Source organism: Leuresthes tenuis, unplaced genomic scaffold (assembly GCF_036924035.1).
Source record: "Leuresthes tenuis unplaced genomic scaffold, fLeuTen1.0.hap1 SCAF_1, whole genome shotgun sequence".
Lineage (NCBI taxonomy): Eukaryota > Metazoa > Chordata > Actinopteri > Atheriniformes > Atherinopsidae > Leuresthes > Leuresthes tenuis.
In genome coordinates this window covers 10,272,400-10,286,458 of record NW_027325355.1, presented here as the reverse complement: position 1 = coordinate 10,286,458, position 14,059 = coordinate 10,272,400, and the positions used below count along the sequence as shown (strand labels likewise).

General features: G+C 41.0%; 1 protein-coding gene and 3 non-coding genes across 4 annotated transcripts in view; 1 reads left to right on the top strand and 3 right to left on the bottom strand.

The window, feature by feature from the left end:
• LOC140291454 (uncharacterized) overlaps positions 1–14,059 on the top strand; it is a 392,957-nt gene that overhangs the window by 309,878 nt on the left and 69,020 nt on the right. The window contains exons 8-9 of the mRNA XM_072379414.1: positions 689–1,572; positions 3,519–3,523. Of these exons, the coding sequence (XP_072235515.1) occupies positions 689–1,572; positions 3,519–3,523 (889 nt within the window). The remainder of the gene's footprint in view (positions 1–688; positions 1,573–3,518; positions 3,524–14,059) is intronic.
• Positions 8,294–8,412, bottom strand: LOC140300278 (5S ribosomal RNA). The gene has a single exon (XR_011914815.1). It is a non-coding gene; the product is annotated as a 5S ribosomal RNA (ribosomal RNA).
• Positions 10,737–10,855, bottom strand: LOC140300156 (5S ribosomal RNA). The gene has a single exon (XR_011914803.1). It is a non-coding gene; the product is annotated as a 5S ribosomal RNA (ribosomal RNA).
• Positions 13,180–13,298, bottom strand: LOC140300033 (5S ribosomal RNA). The gene has a single exon (XR_011914791.1). It is a non-coding gene; the product is annotated as a 5S ribosomal RNA (ribosomal RNA).

The window sequence follows — 14,059 nt, the reverse complement described above, 5'->3', positions numbered from 1 at the left end:
GGTGGTAATACTTTAATGGTTAAATGTTAAATGACAGGTTTGTAGAGCTCTCTACCTCAGTGTAAATAGTTGTTTTAGAGTAAAGCTAAGACTATTTCCCTGTTTGCTGTTGAGCTGAATGGCTGTAGACCACTGGGTTGTAAGCTGGAACAAAGGGTTAGTGTAAAGAATGCTATGTATTACCACAACTGTTACTTTTATTAATTTAAACCATTATTCATCAACCTTTTTCAGCCCAACCTTTAAATGGTGTTTAAGTGTACAACTTGGACAAGACTGTGCTTCCTTCTATCATTTAGAATTATTGTAGCACAAATTCCCTTTCAAAGTTTCATCTTGACAAAAAATAATTAGTAAAAGAGCAAAAAGCAAGAGTTTACTGCTTAAAACCCTGAATGTGTGCTGAACACATCAGAGCATAGTACTGATAGCTGAGGGTACTTATAAACACACCCTCAGCCTTCACGTTTGATCGGAAATATTGAGACCTGTGTGGATAGGTCCGTCCAGGTCCAGTTAGAATATGTTGGTTAGCAAAGGTTAGATTAGAGAAATCTTTTGTGTTAACTTCAAAAGGATCAAAGTCTTCTTCCTCTCTGTCATTGCAGAAACATATAGCCCAAGAGGGATCCAGATGGTGCCGTTATAAGCACTGTGGGGAAGTTTTCAAAAGATCATCACATCTGAGGTATCATCAGAAGCTTCATAAAGGAGAGAAACCTTACAGCTGTTGTCAGTGTGGGGCAGCTTTCACTAAGACTTCCCATCTTACGACACACCAACGTATTCACACAGGAGAGAAACCTTACAGCTGTGGTCAGTGTGGAGCAGCTTTCACTACATCTTCCAATCTGAAGACACACAAACGTATTCACACAGGAGAGAAACCATACAGCTGTGGTCAGTGTGGGGCAGGTTTCACTCAATTAGCTAATCTACAGAGACACCAACGTATTCACACAGGAGAGAAACCATACAGCTGTGGTCAGTGTGGGGCAGCTTTCACCGCATTATCTGGTCTAAAGAAACACCAACGTATTCACACAGGAGAGAAACCTTACAGCTGTGGTCAGTGTGGAACAGCTTTCACTCAATTATCTAGTCTAAAGACACACCAACGTATTCACACAGGAGAGAAACCATACAGCTGTGGTCAGTGTGGAGCAGCTTTCACTACATCTTCCAAGCTTAAGACACACAAACGTATTCACACAGGAGAGAAACCTTACAGCTGTGGTCAGTGTGGAACAGCTTTCACTCACTTATCTAGTCTAAAGACACACCGACGTATTCACACAGGAGAGAAACCATACAGCTGTGGTCAGTGTGGGGCAGCTTTCACTCAATTATCTCACCTAAAGAAACACCAACGTATTCACACAGGAGAGAAACCATACAGCTGTGGTCAGTGTGGGGCAGCTTTCACTCAATCATCTAGTCTAAAGACACACCAACGTATTCACACAGGAGAGAAACCATACAGCTGTGGTCAATGTGGTACAGCTTTCACTCAATCATCTAGTCTAAAGACACACCAACGTATTCACACAGGAGAGAAACCATACAGCTGTGGTCAATGTGGGGCAGGCTTCACAGCATTATCTGGTGTAGAGAAACACCAACATATTCACACAGGAGAGAAACCATACAGCTGTGGTCATTGTGAAGCAGCTTTCACTCAATTATCTAGTCTAAAGAGACACGAACATACTCACACTGCAGATAAATGACTGGTTTAAATCAACAAATTTTATAGCATATAAGACAACGTTAACTTGGGAGCAGGAACAGTAACTACCAATCAAAAGCCTTTCTTTTGTTCAGATTAAAACTATTTTGTGTGGATTACCACCTTCTCTTGTCAAGACTTTTGTTCTGAATTTTCTGTGGGTAGCACATGTTTGAAGAACTATTGAAAGTTCTTTATAAATTGTTGGGATTGTTTTAACTGTGGCCAGCTCTCCCACCATTCAAGACAAACATGGCATCGATTATGAGTGTATGGACAGAACTATATGCAATCTGTTTGAAACTAGAAACATATTTTATTCTGTTATACTGAACATTTATATTTTGTTTAAAGTTAAGATTCACGAAGTAGCTTTGCACAAGCTGTGGGTATTTATGTAAATATACAACATCTGTAGACACAATATATAATTTCATTTTAATGTGAAGTCTAGCTTTACACTAGTCTGTATTTCATTGTTCTGCATTTTATTAAAGGTCAGATGTCAACACTTCTCATGCTTTACAGAGATATTTTTGAAGAAAATGTGTGTTTGGTTACGAGGGAAAGTTGGACTTATATTCCCCAAAGACCCAGAAATCTTTAACAGTCTGAAAAAGGTTTGGATTTGTTCCCTGTACTTTCCAGATAACTGTTTAATGACTGAAGTTGAAAGTTAAGGCTGTTCCAACACTAAAAGGGCACAAGGCTCAACTTCAAGCTGTGAAACTGTTTCAAATGTCTGTTGTGTTGGTGTCAAGAAAATTCTCTCAAAATGAGACTCAGAGACAATTAACACAAAACATTTATTTTCATAGCAAGGCGTCTGCATGACATATCAGGAAACTGACACAGAGTTGTCTGAGTTAAAAAGATTATACTATTGCTATTTATGCCACACAAGGTCATGAGACATTCAGTGAAACAAGGTTTAGATAGAAGCTGAAATAAGATAGATAGGCCTTCTCCAGCACCCTTGACCCTTGTACCTGTGACGGTCCTTAAACAATACGTGGAACAGGACAATGAGAGTTGAACAGTTCTCAGCCCCACCACAAAATCTCAAAATTTCTTCATCATATTCTCATTAATGATCAGAGCTGAGTAAGATTTCTTTGAAAAGACAGAATAAACAGGACTTGATGGCTTTCAGTTTTCTTCCAGAGCAGAAATCACAGGCCACATCTTCAGGTCCAGCATGGCAGAGATCAGCAGGAGCAGCTTGGAGTCCAGTCTTCTTCAGCTGCTTCATTAAATCAGCTAACATGGTGCTTTTCTCCAGGACAGGCCTCGGTGTGAAAGTTTTCCTGCAATGAGGGCATCTGTGAATTCCCTTCTTATTCTTTCCATTCCAGTAGCCTTTAATACAGTTCATGCAGTAGCTGTGTCCACAGGGAATAGTCACCGGATCCTTCAGTAGATCCAGACAGATCGAACAAGAGAAGGTTTCCAAGTCCAGTTTAACACTTTTCTGAGCCATTTCCTCCATTTGGCAGAGCAGTGTGTGACTCTCAGAGCAGAAACACCGTCTGTGCTGTGATACAAAACTAATTCCACCTCCTTTTGTTGCAGCTGATCAGCTGATCTTCACTTAAGAGCTCCTCTACTATCACACAATGGTTTCACACATCCTCCCACCTTCAGATCAGTTTAGGGAGGGAACAAGGAAGTTTCCGCTTGAAATTCTTAAATCATGATCTTCTTCTGAAATGTTACCCTAAATCTTCTCCCTGGTGCATTCAAGTGCGTGAAATGAAACATGAGCTCTCATACGGCTGCTGGACTTCAGAAGAGGTAAAAACCTGCAGAGTTGAGCTGCCTGAAAACTAAAGCTGACCCCTAACCTGCAAACTTTCTGTACTCCTGGCTGGCTGGACCAGAGTCCAGAGAAGAGTCCAATATTAGCTCTTAACTCACATGTAGATTTGACCTATTAAAGGTTTGTTAAGACTGCATTGTCATTTCAATTTTCACTTAAATAATATAGTCCAATTCAAGCCAATTGGAATTCAATTAATTAATTTCAAAATAATCAAATTAATTCATGTAGAGCCAATTAAAAAATAATATCCTAGCTAAGGAAACCAACAGATTGCACTGAAACTTGTCTTCAGTCTAATCTCCCGTCCTGAGTGTGCCTGTGGCAACTGTGGAAAGGAACGACTCCCTTTTAACAGGAAGAAACCTCTGGCAGAACCAGACTCAGGAAGGGTGGCCATCCGCCTCGACCAGCTGGGGTTTGAGAAGACAGAAAAGAGGGAAAAGAGGGGGGAAAAACACCATACCACCATTCAAAGGACACCTGTTGGAACAGGGAAACAGAAATTAATAACCACAATAATGTCACATGTACATAATAGCAATTGAGAAATTAAACAGGGGGAAAAAGAGAGCAAAGTGAGGAAAGGTGTGACAGATGAGGTCCCCCAGCAGTCTAAGCCTATAGCAGCTTAACTATGGGATGTTTCAGGATTACCTGAGCCATCCCTAACTATAAGCTTTATCAAAAAGGAAAGTTTTAAGCCTAATCTTAAAAGTGGAAAGGGTGTCTGCTTCCCGGACATTTACTGGCAGCTTATTCCACAAGAGAGGGGCCTGATAACTGAAGGCTCTGCCTCCCATTCTACTTTTAGAAACTCTGGGAACAACAAGTAAACCTGCAGTTTGGGAGTGAAGTGCTCTGTTTGGAAAATATCTTACAATGAGATCTTTAAGATATGATGGAGCTCGGTCATTAAGAACTTTATATGTGAGAAGAAGAATCTTAAATTCTATTCTGAATTTAACAGGGAGCCAATGAAGAGAAGCTAAAACTGGAGAAACATGATCTCTCCTGTTAGTTCTCATCAGAACTCTGGCTGCAGCATTTTGGATCAACTGGAGGCTTTTCAGAGAATATGTGGGACAGCCCAATAATAAGGAATTACAGTAGTCCAATCTTGAAGTAACAAATGCATGAACTAGTTTCTCTGCATCACCCTGAGACAGGATGTTCCTGATTTTAGCAATATTACGAAGGTGAAAGAAGGCAGTCCTAGAAACCAGTTTTATATGTGCGTCAAATGATAAATTCTGGTCAAAAATAACTCCAAGGTTCCTCACTGTAGAACTAGAAGCCAAGGATCCAGCTGTCTGTATAAAACTGATACTGATAAAATGTTAAAAGTCTCCTGTGTGTCTGTATCAGCTCCAGCAGTGGTGCTGTAATGGTGATGATGGGATGAGACATGAATACCACAGTTTTTCATCTTTACAGTTAACTGGAGTTGATTTATCTATTGTCAGGAACCAAAATAAAACTAAATTGTAAAAAGCTCAGGCTGAAATTATGACTTCTGTGTTGTTAGGTTCGGTTTCGACCCAGTTACAAAAATAAGATTGTAAAGCAATAATTAGAGCCAACGCTGACATCATCAGTGCACTGTCAGCCAACACACTGACAGCCAGCTCCTCTCCTCATCATGTGAGCTTTAGGGGATTCTCATTTTGCCTTGTTATCCAGTTTACCTGCACAGAAACAGAACAAGCAAAGACGGGCATGTCCACACATGTGAGCTCAGTTCAGTGTGGAGTTGGTGACCTGCAGAGTGCACATCTCCAATGTGCAGCATGCCAAAATGAAAAGAAGATTCTCAGTGAGAGAAGTTCTGGGTAATATATCTGGTGAAAATGAGGGAGAGGACACAGAGCAGCATGGAGATATGGATGAGCAGGTTTCTGAGGAGGAAGACAAAGTGGAATATCATCCAGAAGACACTCATCTGATGAGGAGGTCACCGGTGCTGAAGCTGCTCCTGCTGAAAGACTCAAGTCCAAAAATGGTAAGATGTGTTGGAGCTCAGTACCTCATGATGTACATGATGGCAGGGCAGCTGCTGCAGACGTCATCAAAATGACTCCTGGAATCACAGGGTTTGCTGTGACCAGAATCAGTGACATCAACACATGTTTTGAGCTATTTATGCCATTAAAAAGAGTCAAACCTTGAAGGAACAAAAGTCCATGGCAACATGTGGAAAGACACTGATGAGGAACACCTGGATGCTTCTTCTTTTTGCTGGAGTGTACAGATCCTGCAATGAGGCCACTGATCGTCTCTGGGACGCATCGACAGGCAGAAATATTTTCGAGCAACAATGTCACTTCAGACCTTTCAAATGATATCAAGAGTCCTCAGATTTGACAACAGAGACACCAGAGAAAGATCTGACCAGCCTGCTCCCATCAGGGCTGTCTGGGACAGATGGGTGCAGCTCCTTCCACTGTCTAATGTCTTGTTTAATGTCCAATTGTTTTCTCCTCATACATTTTTTTGAACAGGGAAACATCTGAAAAACCTTTTAAATCATTATGTTGAGAATTCCAAAGTTTGACTCCTGCAGCTGAGATACACATTTGTTTTAAATTGGTTAAATTGGTTGTCCCAGTAGAGGGCCTGTGTAGAAATCCCTCCGTTAGCTCTCCTATAGCCGCAAGTAGCCACATAACAGCACCTATGAGCTAACAGAGCTATAGTACACGTTCGTTCATTCATTTTTCTTAAAGTATTGGTGAAATTAAGACAGATAATGTCTTATTTAGAGGCTGCATCGTCCCATTAACTCCGTTATATGGATATACGCTGATCGCGAGTTTTCTAAATAGCTCCCGAAGGACGCCGACTTTCGCCAAACTCTTCTGTGAGTAGATGAAACGTATTTCATGCCAGAAATAAGGTCCAGGTTTTAAAATACAGGAGTTCCCCTTTAAAGCAACTCCTCTCACACCAAAGCTATTTAACTCTGAAAGTTATATTGAATGATCAATAGTGTGAAAAGCTTTCTTCAGCTCAATGAATGGTTCATATGGTAAACTTCTTTCTGTCCGGTGCAGTTGGGATTTCTTCTGTCACCTTCATTATTGCTGCAGCTGTAGACCTATTTGACCCAAACCCATATTGACTCTCATTCAATAAGCTGTTGTTTTCAATAAAACTATCTAGTTTCTGAACAAACTGTGAAAGTATTGATATTGGTCTGCAGCTGTTAAAGCTATGTCTATATGATGTCTTTAGTTGAAACATGTGATCACCTCATGACACATCAGGAAGTTGATCAGCTTCAGCTGCTGCTGATTTGTTGGCAGACGCCTCAGTTTCTCTTTGGCTCTCAGTTTGCTGGTTCCTGGATTTCCTGGATCTGTTGACATGTCCCAGGTACTTGTTGTGTTTGATACTCATACATTTAACTTTGTCCTGAGAAAGGATGAGTTCCAAAAAGGGAAACGGGGACTGCTTTTGCATTTGACACAGCCTATATCATGCCAATGTTCATTTGGGGCTGCAGTTTTTGCTTTAGTTTCAGACTTGTTATTAGACTGGAATGTTGAGGAGTTTCTGTGACAGATAGGCTCCACTCCCCCTGAAACCATGAATTAAAGAAAGTGGAAGGATGGAAAGTTTTGGGGACATTTATTCATTCATTCCACTTCAGCATTTCTGTTTCAGGGAAGATTCCAACTTTAATGACATTTTTTTTTTAAATCAGATTTAATGTGAAGTTATCCTGAAGAAAATGAATATGACCACTTACAAAACAATAATGGACTTTTAAATCAGTTTTTCAAAGAGGTAAGTTATGGTTGAAATTTCTTATGGCTTTGATTTAGATTCAATTTGATGGTCAGTTCACCTCCAGACGGTGCAACTTACCCCCTGACCCGGATCAGCTTAACCCTAACATGGGGCAAACAGGAAGCCTTTAGCTTATAATTCACTTAAAAAAGCTGATTATGAACTTCTTTCAATTTGATTAGTGTTGATTTTGAGTCAGGTGACAGTGGTGTAGATCCTTTACAAGCACTGATGCCACACTGAGAAATATTCAACTCCCAGTAAAAGTTCTGAATCTAAAACCTCACTCAGGCAAAAGAATCAAAGTGTCATAAGCAACATTTACTAACACTTCCACCAGTAAAAGTATTTATTCTGCAGAGCAGCTCTCAGTGTTTGCTGTTAGATATAAAGTTGCCTGTTTGACAGTTTAAAGTGGCTGCACGTGCACTTTTTCTATCTGGCCTCAGTAAATCTCTGTAATTTATTCATTTGTGTTTGGAAAACAATGGAAACTTTATTTCTGAGCCCACATCAGTGGGTTCTGGTTGTTAACACATAGATGAGGAGACAGTTCAGTGTGTGAGGATAAAAGCAGAGGAGAACCTGGGACATCTGAGCAGATCTGGGATCAGCACCTTGGATATCAGCAGGGATTCTTAGGAAGGAAGGAAATGGGATGAATCTGCAGACTGCAGGAAGATCTGTTAACAGTCTGCAGACTAATGTGAGACAATAATATTTGTGTGTGTTTGGTATCCAGAAGAATTGAGACAGATGAAGTCACTGTGAGCTGAGCAGTGCTGGAAGATGATATGACAGAGTGACCTAAATGAGGTTTATGTGTGCGCTCATTTCCAGTCTTTGACAAAGATTGAAAAGTGAATTTATTTGAGTGATTTCCTTCCTGATGTGAAGTATGTCATGAAGCTGTCCGTGTTGAGTGAGCAGCAGCGCCTCCTGCAGGTGTAAAAAGCTTACAGCACCTGGTATTCCCAGGCGGTCTCCCATCCAAGTACTAACCAGGCCCGACCCTGCTTAGCTTCCGAGATCGGACGAGATCGGGCGTGTTCAGGGTGGTATGGCCGTAAGCGAAAGAATCAGTGACAAATCAGCTTTTTATAGATGCTGAAACAACATCTATCACTGTGTTCTGACTTCTAGAATATAATGTAACTGTTTAAAAATGAGCAATTTGTGATGATTTCATCTAACTAAGCAGCCTCGGTCTCTCTGTGTGACGCTGAACACAAAACTACACACAGGGAACAGAAGAGGTCGACAGACACTAAGTTATCTGAGAGTCTCACTTTCAGCTGCAGAGAACCAACACGAGAGAGAAGAACATGTGCAGGATCAGCATCAGCCTCTCAAGCCAATTAGGTGAAAAACTAAAAGAAACATATGGTTCAAGCAGCTATATAATAGATATTTGTTACGGTGACTTTTGCTTACGGCCACACCACCCTGAACATCCCGATCTCGAAAGCTAAGCAGGGCGCCTGGTTAGTATTTGGATGGGAGACCGGCTGGAAATAACAGGTGCTGTAAGCTTTTTCTCTTCTCTCTACAACCTGCAGGGGGCGCTGAAACACTTCACATCCACAATCAAATCAATTCACCAGAAAGCTTCTTTTTTTAAACAAATTCTCAGGAAACTGGAAGTGATCAATGCTGGATCATCTCTGGAATCACACAGTCTTAAAGTGGAGCTTCTTCTTCTTATGTTTCTATGCAGCTGAACACTCACATCATGATGATGACTGACGTGTGTAGAAATCCTGCTCTTCAGCACATTTCATTTCTCATCCAACGAGGTTTAAAGTTCCCATTTTTCAGCTTTGATGCTGCTTCCACATCTCTTATCATCTGTAATGCAGCTTCAGCTGTTATTTGATGTCTTTTGTTGAAACATGTGATCACCTCATGACACATCAGGAAGTTGATCAGCTTCAGCTGCTGCTGATTTGTTGGCAGACGCCTCAGTTTCTCTTTGGCTCTCAGTTTGCTGGTTCCTGGATTTCCTGGATCTGTTGACATGTCCCAGGTACTTGTTGTGTTTGATCCTCATACATTTAACTTTGTCCTTAGAAAGGATGAGTTCCAAAAAGGGAAACGGGGACTGCTTTTGCATTTGACACAGCCTATATCATGCCAATGTTCATTTGGGGCTGCAGTTTTTGCTTTAGTTTCAGACTTGTTATTAGACTGGAATGTTGAGGAGTTTCTGTGACAGATAGGCTCCAGTCCCCCTGAAACCATGAATTAAAGAAAGTGGAAGGATGGAAAGTTTTGGGGACATTTATTCATTCATTCCACTTCAGCATTTCTGTTTCAGGGAAGATTCCAACTTTAATGACATTTTTTTTTTAAATCAGATTTAATGTGAAGTTATCCTGAAGAAAATGAATATGACCACTTACAAAACAATAATGGACTTTTAAATCAGTTTTTCAAAGAGGTAAGTTATGGTTGAAATTTCTTATGGCTTTGATTTAGATTCAATTTGATGGTCAGTTCACCTCCAGACGGTGCAACTTACCCCCTGACCCGGATCAGCTTAACCCTAACATGGGGCAAACAGGAAGCCTTTAGCTTATAATTCACTTAAAAAAGCTGATTATGAACTTCTTTCAATTTGATTAGTGTTGATTTTGAGTCAGGTGACAGTGGTGTAGATCCTTTACAAGCACTGATGCCACACTGAGAAATATTCAACTCCCAGTAAAAGTTCTGAATCTAAAACCTCACTCAGGCAAAAGAATCAAAGTGTCATAAGCAACATTTACTAACACTTCCACCAGTAAAAGTATTTATTCTGCAGAGCAGCTCTCAGTGTTTGCTGTTAGATATAAAGTTGCCTGTTTGACAGTTTAAAGTGGCTGCACGTGCACTTTTTCTATCTGGCCTCAGTAAATCTCTGTAATTTATTCATTTGTGTTTGGAAAACAATGGAAACTTTATTTCTGAGCCCACATCAGTGGGTTCTGGTTGTTAACACATAGATGAGGAGACAGTTCAGTGTGTGAGGATAAAAGCAGAGGAGAACCTGGGACATCTGAGCAGATCTGGGATCAGCACCTTGGATATCAGCAGGGATTCTTAGGAAGGAAGGAAATGGGATGAATCTGCAGACTGCAGGAAGATCTGTTAACAGTCTGCAGACTAATGTGAGACAATAATATTTGTGTGTGTTTGGTATCCAGAAGAATTGAGACAGATGAAGTCACTGTGAGCTGAGCAGTGCTGGAAGATGATATGACAGAGTGACCTAAATGAGGTTTATGTGTGCGCTCATTTCCAGTCTTTGACAAAGATTGAAAAGTGAATTTATTTGAGTGATTTCCTTCCTGATGTGAAGTATGTCATGAAGCTGTCCGTGTTGAGTGAGCAGCAGCGCCTCCTGCAGGTGTAAAAAGCTTACAGCACCTGGTATTCCCAGGCGGTCTCCCATCCAAGTACTAACCAGGCCCGACCCTGCTTAGCTTCCGAGATCGGACGAGATCGGGCGTGTTCAGGGTGGTATGGCCGTAAGCGAAAGAATCAGTGACAAATCAGCTTTTTATAGATGCTGAAACAACATCTATCACTGTGTTCTGACTTCTAGAATATAATGTAACTGTTTAAAAATGAGCAATTTGTGATGATTTCATCTAACTAAGCAGCCTCGGTCTCTCTGTGTGACGCTGAACACAAAACTACACACAGGGAACAGAAGAGGTCGACAGACACTAAGTTATCTGAGAGTCTCACTTTCAGCTGCAGAGAACCAACACGAGAGAGAAGAACATGTGCAGGATCAGCATCAGCCTCTCAAGCCAATTAGGTGAAAAACTAAAAGAAACATATGGTTCAAGCAGCTATATAATAGATATTTGTTACGGTGACTTTTGCTTACGGCCACACCACCCTGAACATCCCGATCTCGAAAGCTAAGCAGGGCGCCTGGTTAGTATTTGGATGGGAGACCGGCTGGAAATAACAGGTGCTGTAAGCTTTTTCTCTTCTCTCTACAACCTGCAGGGGGCGCTGAAACACTTCACATCCACAATCAAATCAATTCACCAGAAAGCTTCTTTTTTTAAACAAATTCTCAGGAAACTGGAAGTGATCAATGCTGGATCATCTCTGGAATCACACAGTCTTAAAGTGGAGCTTCTTCTTCTTATGTTTCTATGCAGCTGAACACTCACATCATGATGATGACTGACGTGTGTAGAAATCCTGCTCTTCAGCACATTTCATTTCTCATCCAACGAGGTTTAAAGTTCCCATTTTTCAGCTTTGATGCTGCTTCCACATCTCTTATCATCTGTAATGCAGCTTCAGCTGTTATTTGATGTCTTTTGTTGAAACATGTGATCACCTCATGACACATCAGGAAGTTGATCAGCTTCAGCTGCTGCTGATTTGTTGGCAGACGCCTCAGTTTCTCTTTGGCTCTCAGTTTGCTGGTTCCTGGATTTCCTGGATCTGTTGACATGTCCCAGGTACTTGTTGTGTTTGATCCTCATACATTTAACTTTGTCCTTAGAAAGGATGAGTTCCAAAAAGGGAAACGGGGACTGCTTTTGCATTTGACACAGCCTATATCATGCCAATGTTCATTTGGGGCTGCAGTTTTTGCTTTAGTTTCAGACTTGTTATTAGACTGGAATGTTGAGGAGTTTCTGTGACAGATAGGCTCCAGTCCCCCTGAAACCATGAATTAAAGAAAGTGGAAGGATGGAAAGTTTTGGGGACATTTATTCATTCATTCCACTTCAGCATTTCTGTTTCAGGGAAGATTCCAACTTTAATGACATTTTTTTTTTAAATCAGATTTAATGTGAAGTTATCCTGAAGAAAATGAATATGACCACTTACAAAACAATAATGGACTTTTAAATCAGTTTTTCAAAGAGGTAAGTTATGGTTGAAATTTCTTATGGCTTTGATTTAGATTCAATTTGATGGTCAGTTCACCTCCAGACGGTGCAACTTACCCCCTGACCCGGATCAGCTTAACCCTAACATGGGGCAAACAGGAAGCCTTTAGCTTATAATTCACTTAAAAAAGCTGATTATGAACTTCTTTCAATTTGATTAGTGTTGATTTTGAGTCAGGTGACAGTGGTGTAGATCCTTTACAAGCACTGATGCCACACTGAGAAATATTCAACTCCCAGTAAAAGTTCTGAATCTAAAACCTCACTCAGGCAAAAGAATCAAAGTGTCATAAGCAACATTTACTAACACTTCCACCAGTAAAAGTATTTATTCTGCAGAGCAGCTCTCAGTGTTTGCTGTTAGATATAAAGTTGCCTGTTTGACAGTTTAAAGTGGCTGCACGTGCACTTTTTCTATCTGGCCTCAGTAAATCTCTGTAATTTATTCATTTGTGTTTGGAAAACAATGGAAACTTTATTTCTGAGCCCACATCAGTGGGTTCTGGTTGTTAACACATAGATGAGGAGACAGTTCAGTGTGTGAGGATAAAAGCAGAGGAGAACCTGGGACATCTGAGCAGATCTGGGATCAGCACCTTGGATATCAGCAGGGATTCTTAGGAAGGAAGGAAATGGGATGAATCTGCAGACTGCAGGAAGATCTGTTAACAGTCTGCAGACTAATGTGAGACAATAATATTTGTGTGTGTTTGGTATCCAGAAGAATTGAGACAGATGAAGTCACTGTGAGCTGAGCAGTGCTGGAAGATGATATGACAGAGTGACCTAAATGAGGTTTATGTGTGCGCTCATTTCCAGTCTTTGACAAAGATTGAAAAGTGAATTTATTTGAGTGATTTCCTTCCTGATGTGAAGTATGTCATGAAGCTGTCCGTGTTGAGTGAGCAGCAGCGCCTCCTGCAGGTGTAAAAAGCTTACAGCACCTGGTATTCCCAGGCGGTCTCCCATCCAAGTACTAACCAGGCCCGACCCTGCTTAGCTTCCGAGATCGGACGAGATCGGGCGTGTTCAGGGTGGTATGGCCGTAAGCGAAAGAATCAGTGACAAATCAGCTTTTTATAGATGCTGAAACAACATCTATCACTGTGTTCTGACTTCTAGAATATAATGTAACTGTTTAAAAATGAGCAATTTGTGATGATTTCATCTAACTAAGCAGCCTCGGTCTCTCTGTGTGACGCTGAACACAAAACTACACACAGGGAACAGAAGAGGTCGACAGACACTAAGTTATCTGAGAGTCTCACTTTCAGCTGCAGAGAACCAACACGAGAGAGAAGAACATGTGCAGGATCAGCATCAGCCTCTCAAGCCAATTAGGTGAAAAACTAAAAGAAACATATGGTTCAAGCAGCTATATAATAGATATTTGTTACGGTGACTTTTGCTTACGGCCACACCACCCTGAACATCCCGATCTCGAAAGCTAAGCAGGGCGCCTGGTTAGTATTTGGATGGGAGACCGGCTGGAAATAACAGGTGCTGTAAGCTTTTTCTCTTCTCTCTACAACCTGCAGGGGGCGCTGAAACACTTCACATCCACAATCAAATCAATTCACCAGAAAGCTTCTTTTTTTAAACAAATTCTCAGGAAACTGGAAGTGATCAATGCTGGATCATCTCTGGAATCACACAGTCTTAAAGTGGAGCTTCTTCTTCTTATGTTTCTATGCAGCTGAACACTCACATCATGATGATGACTGACGTGTGTAGAAATCCTGCTCTTCAGCACATTTCATTTCTCATCCAACGAGGTTTAAAGTTCCCATTTTTCAGCTTTGATGCTGCTTC